At 38.2% G+C, this 26409-nt stretch overlaps 1 protein-coding gene across 1 annotated transcript in view; it reads right to left on the reverse strand.

Annotated features, from left to right (window-relative positions):
• Window positions 1-26409, reverse strand: part of ADCY8 (adenylate cyclase 8) — a 126706-nt gene that overhangs the window by 73235 nt on the left and 27062 nt on the right. The window contains 3 exon segments of the mRNA XM_074146034.1: window positions 1322-1433; window positions 3759-3889; window positions 24107-24256. Of these exon segments, the coding sequence (XP_074002135.1) occupies window positions 1322-1433; window positions 3759-3889; window positions 24107-24256 (393 nt within the window).

A 26409-nucleotide genomic window follows, 5' to 3' on the forward strand; every position in this document is an offset into this window, starting at 1 on the left:
CTTCCTAAAACACTTCTGTGATATACATACATTTAAATTGGTTTAAAATATGTTTCTTCAGTTAGGGTAGCTATTTTTGTCAAGCCATACAGAAGCAGACATTACTCCTATAAGGTTTCTAAAAGACAGGACTGGGGTAATTTCATTCACCCTGCTTGGTTTTAATGTAGATCAGAGTTGATGGGGTTTTTTTGTTTGCAAAACAAATATTGTAGATTGTGTTTACCAACTTGCCAGTGACCAGGCAATGGGTTATGGCATCACTCTGTACCTGAGAAAACACATTGTTATTTGAGATAAAAATAGCTGACTCAAAACAAGCTTTGAATAATTATGGAAGCCTTGCCTTTCTTGACTTTCATTTGCAAGCTAAGAGATGACTCCATGGGTCTTACTGATGCAACACGTGCACAAAAACCCCATACTCCTGAACTAGAAATGTATAAATATCAGTGAAGGATAGAGATGTGTACATCAGAGCAAGTCACTTTTGGCTCTATTTGTAGTAAATAGAGATCATGGTCGATGACATTCAGGATGTGTACTGTTTCCCCATACTAGGTGCCTACGTTTGATTGGAAAAATGATAAGCTAAACTCCATCAAGTGTACTTCATTGCCTACACTAGCAGCCTTATTAGCCATCTCAGATGTTGACACCTAAAGATAGTCACATGAAACAAAAATTTGACTAAAGAAACATAAAAAAGAAGCAAAGAAAATGCAAGACTAACAAAATTGAGCATGTTTTCTGCTTGTATTTTTGTGCTTTGTTCTTTTTCTAAGCAATACTTATTAAGTAGCAACTAATTTTCCTAATGTAATCAATTCCACTACTGTGTTTAATTAATTTCATTGTTGAATTCTATAGAATCCAACCTAAAGCCTGTAAAACCTGCTAGTAACTGACCATTGCAATATCTGTGGTGGTTGATTACGTGTCCCTTAAATGAGTAGATCTTTTAACTTTCCTCAGTTCTTAGAAGAAAAGTCAAAATAAAGCTATGGTTTTAAAAAAAATTTCTTTTTCCAGCAAGGGCCAGAATTACAAAATGTCCTTAGAAACTATGGTAGGAGATTTCTCATGCCATTCTTGGTCTAGCGCTACAGAAGCGTGAAGTTCTGATGACTGAGCTTTCACTTGCTGTCAGAAACCATCACTTTTGATAAAACTTGTCAGTTCCTTCCAACCTCAATGGCTGTATAAAATCCCAGTGGGGAAAATCTGTATTCATATTGTTCAAAGTGATCATAGGATATTTCCCAAAGCTTCCAAATACAGAGTTGACCTCACATCCTTTTGCAAATAAACTTTAACTCACATGTGCGAGCCGATCAAATCTGGCAAAGAGTTCATTCAGCATTCGGACCAACTCCTGGGCTGACAGGGTTGTGGAGAGGTTGGTGAATCCTTTAACATCTGCAAAAAGAATGCTAAAAAAAGAAGAGATATTAATATTGTTGTCTGTTTCCTTTGATAACTGAATGTGCTAAGTTACTTTCTACTAATTTACAAGTGAAGGACCATTTGAAAGTCAGGCTACCTTTGCTCTAGACTTCTGGAGATTCTGGACTACTGAATACAAGTATTGAAGGGACTAAAGAAATACTATCAAGTATGAGAAAGTGTTTTGCAAAAGATGTGTTTGACAAATTTTGGAATTTCAGATAATTCAGGAAGATTTAGTTAAGCCGTAATGAGCACCCTTGTCCCCATTTATCAGCAAGAAGACTGAGGCATAGTGTACCCATAACATAGGAGGTTGTCTAAAACGCTGTGTGTTAGTATCTGACAGCGTTCTTTGAGGGCAGGTTTATGTATAGCTGTTTTTTACAATGGGTTTGATTTCATCAATTTCAATTTTTGCTGTGATTTTAAGGTTTTATTTTTCTATATGTCATACAAGACTCAAATCCCAAGACAAGAGACAGATTCATGACAGTCTTGATATATCCCAGGCTCAGGCCAGCTTTATTGAATCTAATTTTAGGCTTTTGACAGAAGTACCTGAGTTGTATAGTAGCATGTATTTAAGGTATGAATCTTTCTTTGGATGATTCCTTGTTCTGTCCACTGACTTCACAGGGAGCCTGGTGTGATTATATTTTGAATTTAGTTGCATCAGATTGGGTGCCTAAAGTTATGGTAGGATCTTAGTCAACAAACTAGGTGCAAACAGAGCTCTAATCTGTATTTCAGCAGCCAGTAAATTTTCTAGCTGTGCAAATTTGTCTGTTCATTATGCCTACAATGAGCACATGTGAATACAGAGAAAAATACATACATGTAACAGCTCAGTACTTAGCAGCTGAAGGAAGGAAAGTATTCCCTACTTTAAAAAGTAGTGACATTCAAAAAGACACATGTCATGCTGGCACAGACTGAAAATAACCCTAATGAACCTTGTTTGCAACTAATGACTGGTGTTACAAACTAAGTAGCTGAAGATCTTTCATTTCTACAGTTTTCATTATCAAAACAACAAAAAACCCTAACTGGATACTAATTTTAGCAATTCACATTTCATCGGTTTAGGTAATGTTCAACACTCAACATTTAATGAAAAATAGGGTGAAAGCCAGTTTTGAAAAGATCTAGTCCCTGGCATCTGTAATCTGAAGTACACAGAATTTTCATTTTAAATCTCTTTCAAGTTTAAATTATGTTTCAACTTTTCACCCCTGACTACAACTCTTTTCCTTTCAAACAGAAGGGCCATCTTCTCCCTGTTTTGGTTCTCGCACAGGAACACTTAGTCTGAGAATGAAAAAGGTTAATGGAAGACATTTTAATTTAGTGCAATTCAAACCTTTTGCAAGGGTCTCTGATACTTTCCACCAGATTTAATAAAATAATATGTCTGAGCTACTGCAAGGCCACAGAAGAAGCAGATAATCAATTTACTCTTCTGCAGAAGTTCAAATTATGTTTATTGAACTCTTCCAGACAAACTTATTTTTGGGTTTCGTCAAAAGGCAAAGTGCATGCTTTCCTGGCAAACCCTGTCCCATCATATCCCAGGATGCTTATTTTTCACTTCCTTCGGTGATGACCACTCATTCATTTGCCCTTGTGGTTTAGGACAAACTTATGGCAAATGTTAGTGGCTTAGGTAAATGTTCTGATGGTCAGGAACCACAATAAAAACAGAGATTCTGTAAGATCATGGAGTGGAAGCTGATCATTCTGGTGTAAATCTACAATGAGGACTTATTACTTAGAGTTGCAGCTCATAGGATAACTATCACCTTCCCGCTAACTAATTTCAGAAGAGATAAAATTTAGAGAGGGGAATAAAAAAGGAAAATGGAATTAGGAAATGACAATAAGAATGACTGAATGAAAATAGCTAGTAAGCAGAGGAGCCACATGACATATCTACATCTTTGAGAACATCTTACAATTCTTTATCTCATTTCTCAGCGTGTGGGGTCAAACAGAAAGCTCTGGCAGAATTTGTGTCCACGTGCAGGCAGGGCTCCCCTTTTTGTGCAACCCTGACCACTTAAAGTGAAAAAAATATACAAATGGTCCAGCCCCCAATGTTCAGTTCAAATGGGTCTTCTCAGGGCAAAGGCACCCAGCCATCCTAATGAGTAAAAGAAGGCACCAAAGTGCTTATCTGCTCACGGATTAAACAAGGGTACACTGATTTTCTAATTTATTAATTAATAAAGAAACAGAAGCGAAATTCTTAAAAAAAAGGCACTTAGCAGCAACTGAGACCTTAAATATTAAAGAGAGTCTCCCACACACACCTGACATTTTCATAACGATGAATGTAGATCTTATGAAACTGGTGTTGCAAATGCTCATCTTCTACGTTGGTCATATCATTTATCATTTCCAGGACTACAAACCGTGGTAAGACAGAGAGCACCAGCCGCTCCTAAAACAAAGAGGAAACCAAAGTGTCAGTATCTGTCTGAATTAGTACTTCACAGGAAACTGAATTCTGCCTATTTAAAGAGTTGGATAACTGGCAATTTAAGATGTGACCCTCCCCTCCGAAAATTCTAGCTCAGACCATTTGTGATAATTCACGTTACCAACCTGAGTCCAGAATATGGACCCTTCTCTTTCCTTCCCTTCCTAGAAGTTCTTCCCTTTAATGTTTTAAGCTTACTTGCTGTTTATTTAAAGATCCCATTACAAGCCTCTCACTAAACATCACTTATGAACATATCAAGCACTGCATTCCTGGCAGTGGTAGCTTGATTAACAGATATAGGCCAGAGGAATTCAAAAGTCCTCAGCTGCAAGTAGGATCACATTTTTATTGTTGCTTATTTATCAGAATTTACAGATTGTATGTTTAGTATTCATAAACTGTATAATTAATAATAATGCTGGAGAATAAATAAAGGCAAAAATATGCAGAGGAACCTGACTTAACTTGGCGAAAAGGACAGCATTTAAACTAAGCTTAGTTGTATTAGTTGTATTGTCAGAGATTAAAGACAGGGATAATATAAACTAATACACGCCTAACAAATATCTTATGGGAAAGATTTAGCTATAGACTAGTTTGTATATTAATAGGGTTACAATATTTAATGGGAACTAAGTTTTAAAGTGACTTGGGAATCTCAGAATCTTCTCAACAGTCTGTGGCATCAAAGTGCTTTCCTAATTTTGACAAATGGGACTGTGTTTCAAAGTTCCTTGAAATCCCGGTATGTAATCTCAGAAATAAGCATTTATATACGACAGTGAAGCAGGTTTCCAGGATGACTCATTTGGCTTGTGGCCCATTTCACCTCTTTTTTGTAGATCCCCCCCCAGACAGATCTGGGCTGAGCTGTTCTGCTGACCCAGAGCTGACCATTCTTTTTCCCAAAGGCCTTGTACGACCTCCCTGTCCTATAACGGATTCACAACTGTTCACATCATACAGTAAGGGCTGTACAACAGCAGCCACCAAAAATGTTCACCAAAACAGCCTTCTCCCATGCTGAGAGATATGAGGAAATGGAGAGAATGGGTTGTTCTGCAGTTGACGGCCTGCTCCTGGCCATCTTTGAGGCCCTAAGGGAGCAGGTGGGCTTTCACTCATTCATTGTATGGACATTCATGGCAGAGTGCCTGTTGAGAAAGGAGAAATTACTTTATTGGGATGTTGGCAAAATGGACAGTTGGTTGCTAGTGGTAGCGGGAGTCTCCATTGTAAAGGTCCTCATGTGTCCTCAGCTAGGACAGCAGACTCCTCACATGACTGTTCTGTTCAGGTCTTATAGCCTGGCTGGCCCATGATCCTGTGTGACAACCCCAGTCCTACATAATTCATCACTGTTGGTGTATATTAACCACATAGTAAACATTTCTTAAATATCTAAACTACCTAAAAAAGACTAGTTCCAGTTCCATAGACCATTTCTGCAAGACAGTTTCCATTGGGTATTTACAAATGTTTTATTTCTGCACAATTTAATCACTTCAGCAGCAGGAATCACCTAGAAAAGAGCTCATCAACATTTAATTGTGAAGGTTCAGTCAATCTCCTGTTTTCAGGGTGGTTTCAAGTTAGTCTTGTGTCCAACCAGTCTGTTATCTCATCTATACAGAGGACTAGCCAAGAAGCTGCTGGATCACACAGAGAACTGGTGACGTAAGTCTACTGTGAGCACACACACTCCCCTCTGTTGCTTGACCACAATTGTGAAAATGAATTCTTCAGTTATACTTGACATTCGAGTCCATTAGCTCTTTTCCTCACACGCAGATGTGTTACACAGTTCTTGTGAGAAGGGTTGACTCTACTGCTCATGTGCAATAAGCCCAGTTGTGTGAAGTTGGCTTAGGCCCACCCTCTGCTGCTGGAGGAAGGTGTATGAACTCCCTGACCTGGCATTTGCAGACCGTGTATCCAGGACTTGGAGGTAATATGTGTCTTGACTGACCGATCTGGGTATGGAAGAATGCAAATGAATTTATATAAAGTCACTCAAACTATCCTTCTCTACTAGAAACATATTTCTACTGTGCTTTGTCTGTGTCTCAGGAAGAGTAGGAATTTTAGACAAGTTGAAGTGACATAATTACATACATGCACATGTTTATTAGTAATGTATATTACTAATTTATATTAGCAGAGTATGAATGTATATTAGTTTATTATTAGTGTATATATACAGTAATCTGTATATATTAGTGTATATATACATTTAGTTTTCATGTATACATATTTTGTGTGTGCACATATGTGTACATATATTTGTGTACATGTACACTAAAGTGCTGCTTTCCAGCCCCTGTCATAATATAACTAATAACCAAATTTAAGTAGGGCCAGGAAAGCCCTCAAAATATTATTGAATTCTTTCATGAAAGCACTAGATCATCCCCTGAGAGATTTCACAACGTCCCTGTTGCAATGGCTCATCAGTTTGACAGCTCTGGCAGATTTTGCAAGTATCCCACCCAAATCTGCTTCTCTGCAAATTAAGTTTGCTTTTTATTCTTTCAAAGTGGGTATGGATAATAATTGATTGCTTCCTTCCCTGTAACAATCTTTCTGTACTGAGATACTGGTATTGTGTCCTCTTGCCCTCAGTCTATCTTTTCTAGTTTAGCCAGATTTGTCCAGTATTGGAATATATCACTCCAAATCACTCTGAGGCAAAGATAGCAGTTTTTCACTGAACTTTCTCCAAATTATTGACCATCTTTTGCTTTATAGGATTGCAAAGAGTGAAATCTTATTGAACTAGAGACAAGAATGTCAGTTCTCAGATAAGTGAGCTACTTATCACCAAATTTCAGGTGACATTTTGGGGAATAGGATAGGTCTATCAGGCATGTATGTAGACTGTTAAGAGGTGGAAGACACCAATGAAAGAAGTTCAATCTAAACATGAGGGGGAACTTCTTTACTTTGAGGGTGGCAGAACATTGGAACAGGCTGCCCAGAGAGATGGTGGAGTCTCCTTCTCTGAAGATATTCAAAACCTACCTGGACACATTCCTGTGCAACCTGCTCTAGGTGAACCTGCTCTGGCAGGGTATTGGACTAGATGGTCTCCAGAGGTCCCTTCCAACCCCATATCATTCTGTGATTCTATGATTCTCCAAGGCAATGCCCATGGATGAAATACAGTGCAGTGTGAATCTCTCCTTGTATTTTCAAAGCAATTTAGTGATACTAATGTGGAGAAAGTATTTCCATAGTAACAAGCCATATGGGGGATGGAGGTGATTTCCACACCAATTCTTCCCTTTTATACTTAGGAAAGGCAACTATTTCCACAAACCCTTTCTCCATCCCAGTCCACCTGACCCATCACGCTTTAGGAAAGGCCTTTTGCAAGACTGGGAATTGAGATCAGTGTTGAACCCAGACATGAAGTGGAATCAAAAAAATGTAAAGAAATCGGTTTCAGAAAAGAAAATTTCCAAAGGTTTCAAAATGTCTTTAGTGGAAATATGAATATGGAATAAAATGAGTAATTCAAAATAATGTCATATAAATATTTGATGAGAAAAAGAGTGAGTCCTGGAAATAGTGTTATAAGTTTTAAGATGTTCAGAAATTCTAATAGATTGCAGCTCTTTAGGGCTGTCTTACTCAAGCTTTTAAACTGTAAGGAAACAAATGCTTTGTTACCACTATTGTTAAGAATTTTTTAACCAAGAAGCAGCTGCAAAGTAGGACATAATCTCAGTTCCAGAGGAGTCCTGGTGCAGGACAGGGCACACCTTATGAAATCTAATTATTAATATGAAGTTAAGTTATGATGAAAGTGGTAAATAGATGTGTTTTGTGTATGACTGTTTCTAGGCAGGCTTGATCCAAATCTTAACATCAATTTCTGGGTTTTTTTGGTCAGCTAAGACAGCCTGGTCTTGCTTTATGCACTGTTCTAGTCAGTCAGGTGAAAAATTGATTCTTGCCATCACTTCTTAACAATGGCCATTTTCTTTGATTCCTATTGCCTTAACTTGGGCTGAACACCCTAACCTATACAGCATTTGCATTTTCCATGCATATTTCTTACTTATTCCTTACATTAGGAGCAGCCTTTTCTTCTGTTTGTACCTCACCTCTCAGACCTCAGAAGAGTTTTGATCTCCTAAAAAGGAGATCAAAAATAAACCTAAAGGTCTATTTTGGTCACACTCAGGAGAAATATGAAGATAAAAGGCAGTTTTAGGTTGTTTTAGAAGAATATGTTTAATTCTTGTACCAGCTATAAGGAGAGTACCATCCCTACTGAGTACCATAGAATAAGTACAAGTGAAAATGCGTTCCCCAGGCAATACAATGATTCTTGGCATTGAAATTCTAAATCTTACAAGACGGAAGGGGTTTGATTCTGAGCTTGCAGGTTCTCCTATCACCATAATGGTATCTTGGCATTTAGCTCAGCACTGTTTAGCTTGCTTTCTGGCTGCAGTTGCTTACCCCCATGGTTGTTTTAGCACACTCCAGTGAGATGCTATTTAAGGATGAAGGCTGGGCCACTAGTACCAAACTACATAGCACCCAGGACTCCTGGCTTAAGTTCCTCTCTATACTATCAGTTTTCTTGTGGAAGATTAAACATGGGATCATAGAATGGTTTGGGTTGGAAGGGACCTTAAAGATCATCTTGTTCCACCCCCCTGCCACGGCCAGGGACACCTTCCACTAGACCAGGTTGCTCAAAGCCCCATCCAGCCTGGTCTTGAACACTGCCAGGGATGGGGCATCCACGACTGCTCTGCTGTGTTACATGTTATATACACTTCCTGTTTTCTGCCAGAGAAGCAGATATTGAGGTTGTTGTGAGGCAACTTGGTATTAGGAAGCTACAATATAAACTAATATGCTCTAGGCTGTGGGGTATGTCCGTTCTTGAGGGCCAAAAGGTGTTCAGAGAGAACAAGATGAGCAAAGAGGGATGACAGGTGGAATGAGAAAGGCAAAACAACCATGAAAATGCTGGGGTTTATGCCAGCAGGATTAGATGTTGTGGATGAAATGTAGCCCTACATGAAACATCTGAAAAAATTAAGGAACGTCTCCCCAGCATTTGTAGGAGGCAATATCATTTCTAACTTACAACTTTTACGGTGAAGATCATGAAGAATTCCCACTCTGAGCAGTCTTAGTCAGTAGTTAGTAAACAATCCTCAGCCACCATGAAAACACATTGTGGCTAAACACCCTCATTTGTCTGGATGGCAGCCCCAGCTGAGGTGAACTGTACGTTTACTTAAGGAAGCAAAACACATGCTGTTAATAGCTTCTGCCGGAGTGGAGGTGTGAGATGGCAGCTCCGCTCTGAGATGGCAGCTTTCTCCTGGGCTCCTGCCTGCATAGCATGCTAACATGGAAGATGAGAGAATCGAGACTTTACTAATCTTTAATCCACCTGCCCTGCAAAAGTTTACTAAATCCAGGACTGTCTTCGGGAGGGAGAGAAAAAAAATGATGCGAGGCAGTGATAGCTGATATAGAGCAGGCAGTGAGCTACCATGTAGTGAGCTCATCCTTTATTCTGGTAAAAAGCCCATTTCAGACCTTCTGTTTCCCTATACAGATTGTACTAATTTTAGCACATCTGCATTGTCTTGATTTCTTTCCACCCTTCCCACCTGGGAATTTGACTATCCTCCACTCGTCTTCTGATGTGTAAACACCGGGTGTGGTGCTTGTGATAGCAAGAAGAAAACCAGTCCTTCAAGAGGTCCTTTACGCTCCTGGAATCCCAGGATTTCAAAGGAATGTCTAGCCCTAAGATAGCTCCACTCTCAGGCAAATGTTCCCCGGCATCTTAAGATGACATGTTTGGCAGCAGCCGCTGATTGATACTCCAGGATCCAGAAATATTTTTCATACTTTGTGTTATTCAGCCTCCTATATCCAAGGGCACTTAGGCTATATATTCTCTTATTTCTTCACTATTAAGATACATTTCTCAATATGACCATATAATAAATCCATCCTTTGAGTAAATCAGATCAGTCTTTCAAGAGCCATATGATTAAAGTGTTCGATGGGTTCCTGTGAAGATACTTTCACAATACCACAAAATCTTTTTGCTGTGAAAAGAAACATGTTATTTCCTACCTTATCCTTGTAGGAAGACAAATAGGAATACAAATTCAAAACGAAAAGAAGATAAAAGAAAGAAAGCAAACAGAAATCCTGGTTATTATTGAACTGCTTATGAAATCTGTGATAAGAGAAGATAAAAAAGGTCATTTCTTCATGGCTAAAATGGAGAACATACATTTTTCACAACAGGAAAACCTGTTACTCTTTTTTTGCATTCACTTAAGAAGGTATCAAGCAATGGTTCTAGAATATATATTTAAAATAAAACATAGTTCACTTGACACATGCTCACTAAGCCAAGAAAAATGCATGCAGCACATTTGATATCTTACCCTTCATACTACTCATTAAGGTAAGTTAAACATTCTTGGCTGCACATAAGATCTGGCAATGACCCATAAAACCAGAGGTTAATTAGTATGCTTCTGCTCCAGTCTTCTTCTATTAATACTGTAGCATGTGAAGAGCTCTTGTCAGGATCACAATTGAAAGTGCATATACAGGTCATGTCACTATTGTGTATTATGTGTGTCATGCTACAGAGGAACACTACAAGAAAAATAATGTATATGTGTGTATGTGTGTGAGAGTGTGCAAGTCTGTGCATAGTTTTCCGAGGCACTCCAGCCAGTAGTCAATTCTCTGGTACTAATACATTCAAAGGACAGAAAATTCTTCCCTCTACAGGTATCAGCTCTCCTTTGCTGTTCCAAGCTGCTCTTACACCACGCCAGACTGACAGTGTGGTGGGGATGCTGAACCAGGCCCCTTCGAGAAATCAGACACCAGTGCAGATCATGTCTATCCTCTCTTTTCCTACAGCTGATGCTAATATTCTATGGACCAGGATGTGTCCCTCTTGACAGGTCTTTCATATTACTTTGCTTGGATCCAGCAGTTAAAAAAGATTTTTAGCTATCCAAGAATGAGTGCCAGGTCACTGCCCCCTTCACATAACGATCCGTGCCACATAACTCCTCTTTTAACTAGTTAAATATTGTTATTCTCATTTCACAGATTAGATACTGTTGCACAGAAGAACAACATAAATGTGCAAAAGAGCAGTAGTAGATCACAGAGAAGAAAATTGAAAATTTTTATAGTCCTCTGTACCTCACTATTTGCATGATTAAAGAGTCCTTATATTTCTAGTCAGTCTGTCCTAGAAAGCATATTGAGAGAGGGAAGGAAAGACATGAGAAAAAAATATCTTCTCTTTTTCAGAGAAAGGCATAATAAGGAAGTGTCATGAACTCTAGGGTGAAGGTAACTACGTAATCCAGCTTTTTTGAAAGCTTGCTAATTGAGTAATTGGTAAAGTGGAGACAATTTAAAGGTGAGCAGCAGTAGTGGTAAGTGGTATGAAAAGTAACAGATGTATTTGTTCAAGAGAAGGGACATCATAGAAGAAAGAAGATAGCAACAAAGGGATGTTATAAAAGAGCTGGTGATCTATTCTCCTATTAACTACTTGTGATATGAATCAGCCTGAGTCTTTAAGATGGAGCAGTCAGAGTTTAGAATAAACAAAGGAAAAAAGAACCTTTAACCAAAAGAATAACCAAGTAAAATAAAAAAGACCAATAGAAATCATTGAGTGGAACAAATGGAAGGTAGAATTCAGGTCTGGATTCAGACACCTGAATTTTGGTGACTACAGTGTAGGTGACTCTCCAGTGATCCTGGAGACATACTCAACAGATCAGATGTAAATGTCTACTTTGGTGCCACTGCAGGTCTCTCTGGGCCCCATTGTCTGTATTGACTAGGTCTCAGCTGACTGTAGCAGGAGCTCAGAGGTGTAAAGAGCATGTAGTCACCTAGTTAGGAGGTGTCTAAATATGGAACTAACTCCTACCCAATCTACTCTTCAGAAAATTTAGGATCAGTGAAATAAATCCTGAAGCAATAAAGCAAATTAACTTAATGAGTCACATGTCTGCTTAAGTTCCAAGACTGTAACACTGATACTTTCTCTAATGCCATCTTCTTCTTTTATGCATCTGCAATAGTTGTTCTTTGTTGAACAACTTCTCTGTGGTCTGTGTGCACTGATCCTTTGTGTCTCTCGTACTGAAATCAGGGGGTATCAACAGCGCTTATAATTGCACAAATGTAGCTAGGCACATTCATGAAAAAGTGGGACGTGCCCTGATGAGCAAATAACAAACTTTGGAATATTTTTTTGAGAAGAGACAATTAACCAGTGCACAAGGTTTCAGTCTTGTGAATAAAACCTGAACTGAAGACCTTTCCACTGGTGCTGATCAAAGAAAACAAAATGCCAACAAGCACAAAACATCAACAAGCAACCTGATGTCTGCAGGAGGTTGTCAAAAGGAAGGTCAAACTCCCCAAGGTTTCCCTGCAGATCATGTGAGGGCATCATCCCTGCAGGGTCTGCTGACTGAATAAGCTCCCTGCACCGATTCCCCTTAGATGGTTCACGGCAAATGACGAAATGCTGCCTATACTGCCCTGGGATTTTCCTTTTTTTCTCAACTTCTTAATCAGGGTTGGCTTTTCCAATGGATAAAAAGCCCCTCTTGAATGACAGTTCAATTCAGGTTACGCTCTTCATCCTCTACACATACTTTTAGATTCTTGAACCTACATGTATCTTGTGCAGGGAAGTCTTTGGATTAGGGAACAAGTTGCTTAAGGCTGTTCCCAAGATGCTTCTGTAAAACTTGAGTGGATATACCCCAGAGATGTTTAACTTGACAGAGAGTCTAGAGAAACTACTCTGCAATTTTCATCTTGATTTTTAAGAATAATTTTGTTAGAACCATCAAGCTTGGCTTTAACAACATTTACGATGCATATCATAGATGCTTTGTTGTTTCAAGCACTGAACTTAATAGCATGAGAAGAGGTCTTGCTCAGAGCAGTGGCTTTAGCCTTTCTGGAGCACATGAGCTTTTGTTATGTTTAGGGGAAGTAGATAAAAATGGTATTTTTTTCTACTGAAAAACTGACAGCGTTCAGAATAGATGTAATTATTGTAGATGCCACTCTAGAAAATGGGAATTAGCACCTCTCATTATGATGAACAGCTCTAAAGGGAAATTCCTTCATTCTTACGTAGTGCGCAACGGACAGTCTATTTGCAACTGTTCTTTCTTGTGTGTTATCGAGACAATGGCAAGTAATTAAAAAATATTGAAGGAACTGCAATATCTAATATGTTCAGGCTTGTGGGGTTATGAGGTTGCATGTTACCTTTTACTGCTTACTGCTGCAATATGCAATATGAACTGTATCAACTTTCTTTTATTTGAATTCAGGCAGTTACCATTCCCACTCATCCCATCCTTGGCTGCATGTTCCATTTAGGCATCTGCTGTTCTCAAAGAGAAACAACGCCAGATCACACAGGAGGTTTTGGAGTCTCCTTTTGTTTAGCTGTTGGCTATGAAACATAGCTAGAGTCTCATCCAAACTGATAACCCCGTGTTTATGAGAGTCATGACTTTTTATAATGGTGTCTAATTAGTTGTTAACCAAGAAGTGTTATAAAGTTTGTGGTAATGCAAGAAGGAAAAAGCTTTTCCCACACAATTCTTGTAGGAAGGACATTTTGTCCAATTGTTTTCTCAATACTATTGTCCATAACAGCATGAGACAATATATGTAGCACATGCTAAAGGGAACGACTGCAAGATACTGCTGATCTTTTGCTTTGCTTGGATGATGAATGGTTTGAAGATTCAAGTACCTGAAGCGACATTACAAAGTCTTGGCAGAGCTTGATGATTAACGGTCTATTGCCAGGTGTCAAAGGAGGTGCCTTTCTCATCAGCCAGTTGGCTATGTGAGAATATCGCAATCTTAATGCCTGCTTGCCCTGTGTTCCCTGAGCTGTAGAAGGCTGATTCTAGGGCTGCCAGTTTGTATTTTCATGCCTTCCCAGTAACATTTTGGCTTCATAAATACTTAGCTCATCCTGTATCATGCTGGGAAGTGGTGGAACAACTCTCCCTGTCGATTTTTTTGGTGTGGTACCTGTTACTGCTTCTATGTGTATCTTTTAAGTGAAAAATACAAAATATTTATAAAACTATTTTTAAAAGTAACACAATTAATCATGAAACTAAGTGCAGCTGATGCTTATACTATACAGCACGAGCACAATGAATCAGCTCACTGAAAGGCCACATGATCACCACTAACTTGCACGGGAGTGGGTGGGAGCACATGTCTGGGGGTAAGAGCTGCAGTGACCAGCCGTTAGATCTGCTGGGCTACATCATGAAATAGTCTCCTGACACTGCTTTCTCATTTGAGCTATGTCTCAGCTTAGGCAATAGGAACTACAGGTCTCAAATTCAGCGCCAGTGTCAATATTGAGTACAAACAATGGTTAATAATCCCAGATCCTCTGGATCCTAACACATGATTTTTTACCTCTTGAATGAATAGCATGTTATAGTGAAACCCAACCATGAAACAAAGACATGCAGTGAAAAGCAGGGGTTGCAAAACAGTTTGCATCACCACCCTGCCTTGTTGACACGAACGTTTATGCTTACAAGTGACAGCCCAGCCCCACAGTAATCCATTAGACGTATCTAATACATGGAAAGGAAAATTTTATAGTTTTGTGATTATGTTTCTTCCAAATATCCTGATGATCTTTCACTTATTTATTTATTTATTCTGTATTAAACGATCGTAGAGATGAAAAATACCCAGAAGAAAAAAAATTTAGGATCGTAGAATCATAGAATTGTCTAGGTTGGAAGGGACCTTTCAGATCTTCCAACCATCAACCTAGCATTGACAAAAACCATCAGGCAACTTCAGCAAAATATACATTTCTCAACAGTACTAGTTATTGCAGCTGATGACATGGAACATGACAGAAAGCAAGTTCAAGTGTCATTTATTTTTCAGCTTTATATGGTTAAATCACTGCAGAACAAGATGTAAAAGAGCTAGGAGGTCAAATCAAGGAATACACCTTGTCAGAAACTTACAAAACTCCAATACTAAACAGTACAAACTGGATTAAACCTCCTCTTCTAGGAAGTTTCTATAGGTGGGAGTAATGGTCACTTTCTGAAAATCAAATCCCTTTTAACAGGTTTGTAGGTGGGTACTTAAATACTGATGGTGTGAAAGACTTTCAGTTTTTTTCATAAATGTTTATCTAAAAATTTAATTTCACCTTAAGTTGTCTCAGGAATGGCATCAGTGACTTGACTCTGGCTAGCTTAAAATTGGTACTGTTCATGGTCAGATAATTTAAAACCATTATCTGGACCACAGAGTCTCTCTATTAATTGTGAAGCTTGTAAGCACATTTTTAGAGTCCTCCTACATTCATTTCAGGAAAGTTAGTATAAACTTGCTTTAGTACCCTAAAAGTTCTGATCCTGAACAAGAAAGAAAAATGACCTTAAAATGAGTAAGTATATTCAGAGCTCAGGAAACGTACTAGTCTGCTGAATTTGGACTCTGGAGTTCTTTATTTAAGCAAGATGACTGTACTGCAGAACAGTTGGCAGAAGTGTCTCATCGCTGTAGGGCGCTGAAACTATTTCATTCCCCTTACACATTTCACCTTTGTCCACTTTTCTGAGACAATCAGCAAGGGTTACTAGTCAGTGGCAGCTGTGATAATAGCTTTTTTTTTTTATTAGACACCTCTCTCTTTAGCAAGGACCTGAGAACACAGGAGGCACAGGTCACCAAAACCCGATCAACGAGCTATCAGTCCCATTCACTATCGATCAGCACAGCATTTGAACAGCCTGGTTTAGAGATGAAAAAAACCATACAGATTTTTCAGAAAGTAGTTTTATCACTAGTGAATCCTAGTAGGGAGAGGAAATAGAGGTTTCCTTCTCACCTTTTTATTCTTGGGAAAGCTCCCATGCCTGAAGTCCTGACACTCTTTGGGATTATTTTTCCCCCATGTAAATTGCAGTTCAGGGTCTGATTCCCATTTCTCTAGAATTGGCTGTAAATGTCATTATTCTGTTTGAGTCCATGTGACCACTACACATTTGCAAGGAATGGAAGAGAAGGCAGAGGATGGTTTTTATCTTGATATTACATTAGATTTCTACTTGAAAACAAAATGTGGGGATTATGTTCTGACAATAAGAAACAAACACCAGCAGCAAACATGAAGGAACATCATCTAAAATCTGACATGCAAAATGTTGTGTTTTCTACTGCAAGTGGGTTGAGTAGATGGGATGATTTGAGGCAAGAAGATGTAGAAAATGTACACACTAGTCCTGTGATGTGCTCCCTGGTATCTACAAAAGCATACGTGCATGTAAAGATTGCTTTCCCCCACCCCAATAAGGAGGAAAGATTGTCAATGGATTTAGGAAACAGGTCATCTACTGGATCACACTATGGATATGGATTGTGAAGAACAATATAAGTTTGCATACTCCTTCGCTTGCTGGATTAACCAGTATGTTATACTTTGAGTTTGATCCTCTAAGTAATAAAGGAGCAACGCAGAAAACAAATTTCTATTGGGATCGTGGTTGTTTAGAGAAAGGCACCAAGATGAAAGAAACTCTAAAACTGTGAAACTTTTCTGAGCACCTCACATTCAATAGATTGTTTCATATAAAGAAAAAAACTGACTAAAATACAATATCTAACCAGAGGTTTACACGGAATTTTTAACTGTGAGGTTATTGTTTGCCCTTTAAAAATAAGACCTCATTTATTGTGAACATAATTTTTATTTATGAAGCATTTTAAACTACTTTTACAATGAAAAAAGGTCACATGATCTCTAAAATTCAGGTTACTCTTTTTTTAAATGAAATCTGAACTTTATTCTCATACCAATTTAGAGAGATTTTCATATTCTTAGCACCAGTATAAAAAAAGATGACTTTATACTGTTTAACCCTCTTAAAGTGTCCTTTCCAATCCCAGTCCAATCTGCTCTTACTTTAGAGGTTGCAGAGTCCTGATGGTTGATTAAAATCTAGATCTGTAAGAGCTTGATAAAACCTACAAAACATGTAAGCTTCTTTTTTCAAAAAAAAACCAGTCAAACAACAGAGTTCATCAATCTGCAGAGAGCTTCTTAAAGCTGTGGGAAATAGAGATTGTTGCAGAGCAAAGTGTGAAAAAAATCCTCTGGAAGTAGAGGTATAAGAGAAACAAATGATAAAACTGAACAGTTTTCAAATGGAAAAAGAGATTAAGACAGGATTACAGTTTTTTCCACAAATAACAGGCAGGAGAGACTAAATATACCAACTGCAGACTGTTCTGAAGACTAAGGAGTGTCTTCTCCTTCTACAGCCCTCATATTCACACTGGAAAAATAGAATGTGTGTTCATACCCAGGAAATAAAACAACCCTCTTCTCACCTGGATGAATTGTTCTTTGGGGTGGTTGAGCTCAAATCCTTTGTGGGAATTGAATGAAATAATATCCAAAGTGTTTTAACTTTCAAAATGAGCTTTAATTGTATTTGTGGAATCCCCTATGAGAAAGAGGTTAGCTGGAAACTAGGTGTGCAGTAAGCCAGTGGCAGGACTTGCAGGGAGGAAATATCTGCTGGGGTGATCTCATAGAGAACTCTTCTCATTAGACCATTTAATGAAGAAAAGGTTTTTCTTCTTGTTCCCCACTAAACTGACCTAACCTGTAACTATGCCTGCAGATGCCTGTCTTCACTACATCTGGATTGCAAACATCCCCAGAAGCTGGGTGGATCAGATACGACCCTCTCGCCTGAGTACTCCTTGCAAGATGAGGCAGACAATGGTTTTTCCCTACCAACTCTCTGTTTTATTTGTTCCTTCTTCTAGCCTTCGCCTCCATCTCCTCTGCCAGTGTGCTAGACACCCAAGAAAATAGTCATAAGGTTTAGGGAAGACATTGAGAAGGAGTTTTATTTCCATATAAGAAGACCTTCTCTTGGTAGGATTTGAGATGATGCCTGCAGAGAAAGAGATCTGCTTGCTAAAGACAGTCTTGGAGGCGGAGTGTAAAAAATACAGCTAAAGATACTAATGCATTGTGGCTTTAGTACCTTCTAGCACTAGCTAACTCTGCTGAAACTGCACAAATGTAGGGCTAAAGTAGAATAATTTTCTCTTTTTGGCTTCTCAAGGCTTACAAACTGGAGGATTTCTTTCTGATTTGTCTTAGTCCCTCCCAATAGCTTAGCCCAGCAGTGGCAGCGCAGCTTTGCTGTGAGCTCCGCACAGCAGGTAGGAAGTTTTCTTTTCATGAATGATGCAGAACCTGCTACAGAGAGAGCAAGAGCAAACACCTCACCAGAGGATGAATATAAGCATCACACAGATCTGGGCTGATTTAACCTGTCATCTCAAACAACTGCAAGAGAAGATCCGTCTTTCATAAAATGCCATCAGATGCCCTAAATCTACCAGAAATAACACAAATAAAATGTTTCAGAGAGGATTTATGTTATCTTTTTTGAACACTAGTCCAATCCACAGGTTATTCATGTTAGTAGGACACAGTCTAACAACTTTGTTTAGCTTAAAAGTAGCCTCCCATGCATATTTCCCTATTTCTTCACTCAGACTTCATTAGTCTCATTGGTCTAGAGGTCTTGGATGGAGAGTAGAAATGTGGCCATCACATAGGAGAAATCTCTTAGTTATGAGTAAAATAGCAGTCCTATAAGGTTGTGATCTTATTACAAGATAAGAGGTAAGTGCTGGACTGATTTTTAAAGCTATTTAGCTACTTCTGTGCTGTTCCCTTCCCAGTCATTTTAAGCATCCATTTCCAGCTTCAGTCATAAGAAATTTTTTAAGTCAAATATTAACCTCCTTGCACAATAATTGTTTTCAGATGTGTATAACTTGGCATATCCATGTGTGGTGGAGTGACAAAGTTGTCTGAGAGACTCTTTATAATTAAGTGGTAATATTTGAGGGTTTAAAATGTTAGACAAATTTCAAGTAAAGATGAATTGCTGGAAAAAGAGCAGGTGAAGACACCAGAGATATATTGTAAATTCAGTTCTACATAAAGTCATAATTTCAATATGTGTCTGGATTTAATATGTCATTCATTTAAAATATAAATATAAAATGTTGTATGATGAGAAATAGAAATGAAAAGGAAATTTAATGCAGGTTTCTGCTCTTCATTGAGGGCAATTTCACAGCATTTTCACAATGAGGGAAATGATTAATTCATTGTTTTTGAAAGTTTTGCAGTAGCTAATTAAGAAAGTAAGTTATACTTTCTGTTTTCATTGCCCAGATGTGATGAAAGCAGAATTACCTGCTGTGTTCTTACAATAAAATCAAGGTAAAAAAGGAAGACAGTGTTTTTGAAGTGGTTATGAAAAAAATAAAGCACTGGGTGTCCACCTTTTTGAAACACATAGATGTTAAATCACAATATTGACCCAAAATTTCAAACAGGTAGTGGAAAGTGATGACATTCTTGGAACAAAATGGAATTAAGAAAACTGAGAACCTCATGTTTGTTGTTTATTCATAATTACAATTTGTTGAAAACAAAACTGGAAGACATTTTATGGCTGCCATTTTTGATTGGTTGATATAACTGCGTATATTAAGCACAAACAGCTAACTATATTTCATTAGAAAACATTTACATTAATCATTTTATCAACTGTTAAACTGAGACTTTTTACAACACATTATTTTGACTGTGTAACCTTCTCTAGCTTTCTTCTCTGATATTTCTATATTTCTGTGGTACAGTTTTTTTCTGGCACTCATCAGCAGTCGAGTCTCATTTAAATAAGCCAAGCTCTGAGATATTTTAGGTCTTCTCCAAAATTCCAGTTTTGTAATGAAAATTGGGAAAGAAGTAGACACAGATGTTCCCTCAGTTTCACGGAATGCTAGGATTTCCAAATGATGTCACACAGGTAATACTATACATTTAAGTGCATAAACTTCATTGACAATGACTGCTAAGAATAATTCTTCTTTGTATCCACAGTACTGTTCATCTTATTAATAGAGTGATTAGAGTTAAAAAATTCCTTGTAATTTAAAATGCTAATTTTTACTTGTTAACAGCCCCAGGTGCTTACAAATAAAGTTAAATAAATAATTTAAAAAAAACAGATCCTTGATGAAGTAGTCATTTTTGAAAATACGACTGAAAGTCCTAACTTTTTAAAATACTTTTTGAAATTTTACTCAAAAGTCTTGCTGAGAGTAAATGGTGATGGGGGAGGAAGGATGAAAAAATATGTATAGTTTTGGAAACACGGAAACTGGAAATTAAGTCACTATAAAGCTTTGAAAAACTTTGGCCAGGCTCCTAAAGTCCTTTCCATCATAGAAGTCTGCATTTCACCCTCTTCCTTCCTGTGCAGTAAGAGAATGAATTGCAATTAGTGTAAAAGCTCAACTTGCATCTGAGGATATTTTCTGTGGACAATGACCAATGGAGCTAGTTCAGATTTACAGCTATTCAGCTGGGACCATAACATGGCACACAGACATTTCGACAGGGCAAAATGGCTTTGACTGTCAAACTGGAAACCCCCATAGCAACGCTGAAATAGAGCAAGGAGTCCTTAAACTCTGAAAACCCTGCAAAAGGAAGAGATCATCGACTGCTGGAAAATAATGACATCTGGGAAACAAACTATCACACCTGACAGTCCAAATTGCAGCTCGGAGTAGCACAAACAACAACAAAGAGATTTTTTTCCCCCTAGGGGATTTTGGTGGTTTTGCCTTCTATTTTCATTGCACTCTACAAAAACATATGATGGCAAATGAAGGAATGAAACTGCTTTAAATGAAAAAAATTCAGCTCATCTATATGAAATTTATCAGGAGATACAGAACCATTTCTTGCTTTCCACTACCACATAGAAGGTGACAGAAACTTTATATTAGTATTCCAGAAAATCTGCAAATGTTCGTTAGGGGATTCTTAAAAATCTCTGAAACGCCAAAAGACCCTTACTTATCAGCTCCATATGTCCGATGGTACCTCTTGCTTGTCTCTAAAACACAGATTATAAAATGTCTGGCTCACAATTGAGTGACTTTCCGTGACCAGCTCTTTTAGGCATTACACAATACTGAATAATGATAGCAATAGCATTTATAGTTATTAGAATGATGGATGATTAGACATGACGAATCTAAGGGATATCAAGAAATCGGAAGGGTCATTTTGAGAGTACAGAATCTTGATTTCCTAGTTTTAAGAATGCACAGTAATGAACAGAAGTATATCTGAAGCATTTATATAACTTTCATAATTTTAAAAAATTGGACTCTAATTCTTCAGTTGCTTATGGAAGAGCGAACCATTCCTTGTTGCATTTTTTTAACTCATGTTGTTTTTCCTACTTTAATTTTACTGGTCTTCTGATTTAAACAAAGGACAAAACCAGACCCTATGGGACCTACCTGGCAAGCTGTCATACTTCATATGAAGAGTCACACATATGATATGTCAATACAATTACCCATTGTAATTATCTATTACTTTCAGTTTAAGAAGTGGAAGCTGTGTGGGGTGGAAAGAAATCTTGAGAGATTTTAGTGTGTCACCTACTACTATAAAAAGTAGCAATACCACCACTGAAAACCATAGAAAAGCTTGACCCCGCTGTAAGAAACTTTAAGTTTAGACAGTTTATGAGAAGTGGAAAAGAAATAAAACAAAGTGGAACAGAATTTGGAGTTCCTGGAATTATTATCTGGAGGAATTACACACACAATTATTCCTCTACTTTCTCTGCACAGTTTTAGCTCCTCAGCCATAGTTTTAGAAATTTTCAGAAGCCACATTACAACTATTGGCCTGCACACATTTTTTCCACTTTGCTCCCCCACTTCATATAACAGAGCTATTTTCTAGAAAGTCATAGAGTGAATTTATTGAACTTCATCAGGATTTTATCCTTACTTTTTAAAATGTGATATGCATTAACAGGTATTATCATTTTTACATTCATGTGAACTACAGATCCCCTATATCATGAAATATGTCTTCAAGATAGAAAAATGTTAACAGTCTAGAAGTCACTGAATTATTGCCTGCAGATACTGATCAACTGAGCATAAACAAGCTGCCGAAGAAAAGCTGTCACCTAAAATGTGACATTGCCAGTCTTCTTAAAGAAGATATGTTTAGAAATTGTTTAAATGAGCCACTACTTCAGAAGAAAAGGGAGAGAAGACTGAGGGAAACGATCTCCATTCCTCAAGCCATTCCATATTGGAATATTTTGTCATTGTTGTTGTCCCAAATACAAATGAGAAGTTGAAAAGTATATTACATGTATTTTATAATAGGCGTGAGCAGTAATACAGTTTCAAAGTTCAAACTAAACTAATGGGAAATATTTCAAAATGTTTTGTTCCTAAATTTTGTGTTAGTTTATCATTAAACTAAGTTTTAGAAGAGATTTTTCATTTGGTATCCTGATATCTGTCTGTTTCTCTTGTGGGCATTTTCCTTGGCCTGAATACATTTTCCCTTATGCATTTCCAGTCATATGATGTCGATGACACACTACTTTGTTTGGTTATAGGTGAGTGTCAGCTGTAGCGAGGTAACTCTCCAGGAAGTTCTGCCTTCAGGGGACAACACAGTCCTGAAGCCTTGCAAGGCGCTGGCCCAAGACAAAATGCACAGTTCAACGTTGACTGATTAAAAACAAATATTTCAGATCCAACCTTTACTTTCCCCCTCACCAAATGGAAACAATCATCTGTCTTTATTTTCCTAATAGGAAATAAAATTTCAGCAAAATTTAATTTATCAAAAAAATGCTCTCTTTGTAAAAAATTCAGTTTTCATGAGAAAATAAAATAATTCTAATGGAAAATCCTCAGAATCACCTGGAACAGGAGGATCTTTTGCTAGTGTTTCATAAAGATTTTTACAATGAATGTTACAAAACAATGATCAAATAAAGTTTACAAAATATTAGTTTATAAAAGATTAGACAACAAGAAAAATGGAAAAAAAAACCCACCTGAAACTCAAAAAAAACCCCAAAAGCCATAAAAGTGTGGTCTAAGAGTTAAAATGAGAACAGAGCATCCTAGACAACATCCCTCAAGGCTTCTTCAGTCAGCAACGGCTGGAGAGGTGTTCTGGCCTACATAACTTACATTACGCAGCACGGTCACGCATTCATACCGAGTCGTTAGTAAAGCTTAGAATATGACATCTTCCTAGACCTCTTTATAAAAGCATGGCTTTCAAGAAGTAACTGAAATAAATTTGAGAAGCAATATACATATCTATACAACAGGACAAAATGAACGGCTAAGTTCATTTGAGAATGAAATAGCAGGAGAACATATATAAATATATATATATACAGAGGTTGTATTTTGATTTTAATAAAGTTATTAAATAGCAGGTGAACTTCCTGATATTTCAGTGGGAATGCAAAATATGTATAGCGTGTTACATTTTGTTTCTGCTCCCTTGATACGAAATAATAAGCAGCAAGCTTCTTTATATTCGATGCCTCTTATTCTGGATGGAAAGATGATGTATCTAAGATCAGCCATGCCTGCTCGGATTAAAAGCTCACCTAACTCAGTGGGCTATTGCACACAGTGGCCAAAAGGAGATTTTTAGGGAAGAGTTTAAGAACAAGAAAAGCACACAGTGACACTTCCCTATAGTGGCCTCCCAGCTCCAAAATTCATCAGTGAGCCAGGGGTGATGTTTTAGCGTTTTCTCTGTCTAGATAGAGTTCACTTTCATGAACTTGCTTAGAGTTCACTTGACTGATACAAGTTTAAGTACCTACAATACTCTGAAACATCAAGTTCCCCAGTTTAGCCCCTTTTGTCTAAAGAACCATTTTTAAACACCTGCCAGTTGCCTCTTCTTCTTGTATGGGAAAGGACAAAGAACAGCCATTCTCTATTCATCCTTTTTCCCAGCAAAAATCTTTAAGATGCTGTATCAGATCAATACACACCAGCAAAATAACAGCACGAAACTCACTTAACCTGCACAAATCAGGTGGCATCACATTGGAGTCAGCAAGGCTACAAAAGCCTGGTCATGTCCTATTATCAATTCCAGTTAACTCAAAAATAGGATTGTTTCTCCAATACCTGTCTCTGATTTTCTGTCTCTAGTCTCAGTCTGGCTTCTACACATCTTCTGGTCTCCAGGAAGGCTTGACGTTGTGCTCTGTCTGATAGGTAGCTGATGAAGATTCCTGCGGTGTTCATACACATAAATAACACTGCCTGAGCCGCAATCTGCAATGAACAACAAATAGGATTTGATCAGGCAACAGAAGCAAAAATATCTGTTTAAAAAGAGAAAGAGAGGGAGAGAGAGAATGACTGCTCTGCAGTCATGTAAGCAGTAAAACTAAACCATTAGGAAAGTTTACATAAAAGAATCTCTTGGATCTCAATTAGAAGCATCAAACGTGTAAAATTCTCTCTGCCTTGAGAAAGAAATATACAGTATTTGGAGGCATTAAACTCTAGTTGAACCACAAACAATGTTTCCAAGAACTGAGTCACAGAGCTCTAGTCAGGAATGATTACAAACATAATTAACAATTTGTTTTTGCACTGCCTTTTCTGTACAAGCAACTTTGTGATTTGTTCCATGGCTTAGTTAGAGAACAAAGCCATATTCAGGAAAACGAAGAGTGTCGGTTAGCTAAGAATTAATATCAATGATAATAGTTATTCTTTTATTATTGACCAAATTAAATAAATTCATTTTCAGCTGATGCCAAAGCACAAGCTTGCACAATCAGAATCCTGAACCATTCAACAGGGGAAGCTGACAGGACAACCAAATGCTTGCATAGCCTGTGCCTGTGCACACAGACCTGTTCTTCACTGATGCCTATGTAAGAGCCACGCTCTTTTTCCTTGTAGAAGGTGCGTCACAGCTTCTTCTTTTGCAATATGAACTTAACCAAATGGGAGCGGATCCTTGGCTAGTGTAAATTTCAGTGGCTTATCTGTCTTTCATTGATACCTCTTTGTGCTCTGTATGTTTGGAAGGCAGGGCACAATCAACACCACTGAAGTGAGGATTGTTTGGGAGGGTGAGTAAGAAACTTCTAATATTTGCACGCACTAGAGACAGAACACAGACCTGCAGTTTCAGCCACCTTATCCAACACTTCGTCCCTGTTATGGGTTGCAATTTCATGTGAACTCCTCTCAGTTTGCACTTCATCCTGCCTTTTTTTAACTTGTGAGAGGGTCAAGAGTGAAATATAAGTCCAGAAGTCATTAACATTCCTCAAATGCAGCATGTAGGGTGAAACTGCTCTGACTGCTACCTTAGCTAGACAACCAGCTGAAAGTCTGCAAACTGCAGCTCCCGGTCTTCCTGCCAAGGTCCAGTCACAGCCACCGTGCCCACGAGGTCCTGCTGGGTGCACCCTGCCTTGCAGGATCACACCTTTCTCCCAGTGGGACACCAGCAGGAGCTGCTGGTGGGGAGCAGGTGGGGGCTACATTACCCTGTGACCACAACACCTGCCCAGCAGAGCCACCCATGTTCTGACAGCTATGGGCCATAAAGCTACGGGTGATACCTACAGGATCATGCCAACGTCAGAACAGCCATGCCAGGACAGATCAAGTGTTCATCAGTCAGGATCTTGTTTCAGGAGACAACAGAGAGCGCCCAAGTAGGAGCGCAAGGATAAAACAGTAGACAAGAATAAAGCAAGCATCCAGTGATATTTTGCCAAAACAGTCTTGAATGCTCCAGCAATTTGTGGTTGTGGAACATTGTGGGCTAGAGGTTGCATTTCTGTAGTGTTATCTGATAATCAGTCTCCCTAAAATCAAAGCATTGCTTGTCCTAACAGAAGAGAGAAAACATTTAGCAAAACCCCCAATCTCATTGTGATGTTGTGCCTCAGATCTGCAGGCCTTGCTCCTCACGTTCACATGGGCTTGAAAGTGAGATTTGATATCAAACCAAATGCATCTGACAGAAACAGAAACTTTATATATTCCCATATTTCTGTATCAGGAGTATTGTTGTACGATAGTACAGGGAATTGATTTACAATTTATACGCCATGATTAGATAAGAATGCTGGCTCCAGCTGAAGTTCTGTCTAACCTTTGCCAGTAATAGATGTCTAGGCAAAGCTTGTGAGAAATAGGGCATGATTAGCATGATCCTTACATCTTCCTGGCTTCCAGGTTCCTGTGGTTTACAGCCCCTCTGAGCTAGAGGTGCTATACTCTATCTGTCTGCATAACTTTTTCTGATGCCTTTTTGAAGTTAATTGTACTTTTGCTTCCCATGGCATTCAATGACAAAGATTTCTACAATTTAATTAGGCACTTTGTGATTAAAATGTTTCCTTTTGTTTGCTTTAATTTGCAGCCTTATCATTTCTTTGAGTGCCACATCACGCTTA

This window comes from Numenius arquata, chromosome 3, assembly GCF_964106895.1.
Source record: "Numenius arquata chromosome 3, bNumArq3.hap1.1, whole genome shotgun sequence".
NCBI classification, from domain to species: Eukaryota; Metazoa; Chordata; class Aves; order Charadriiformes; family Scolopacidae; genus Numenius; species Numenius arquata.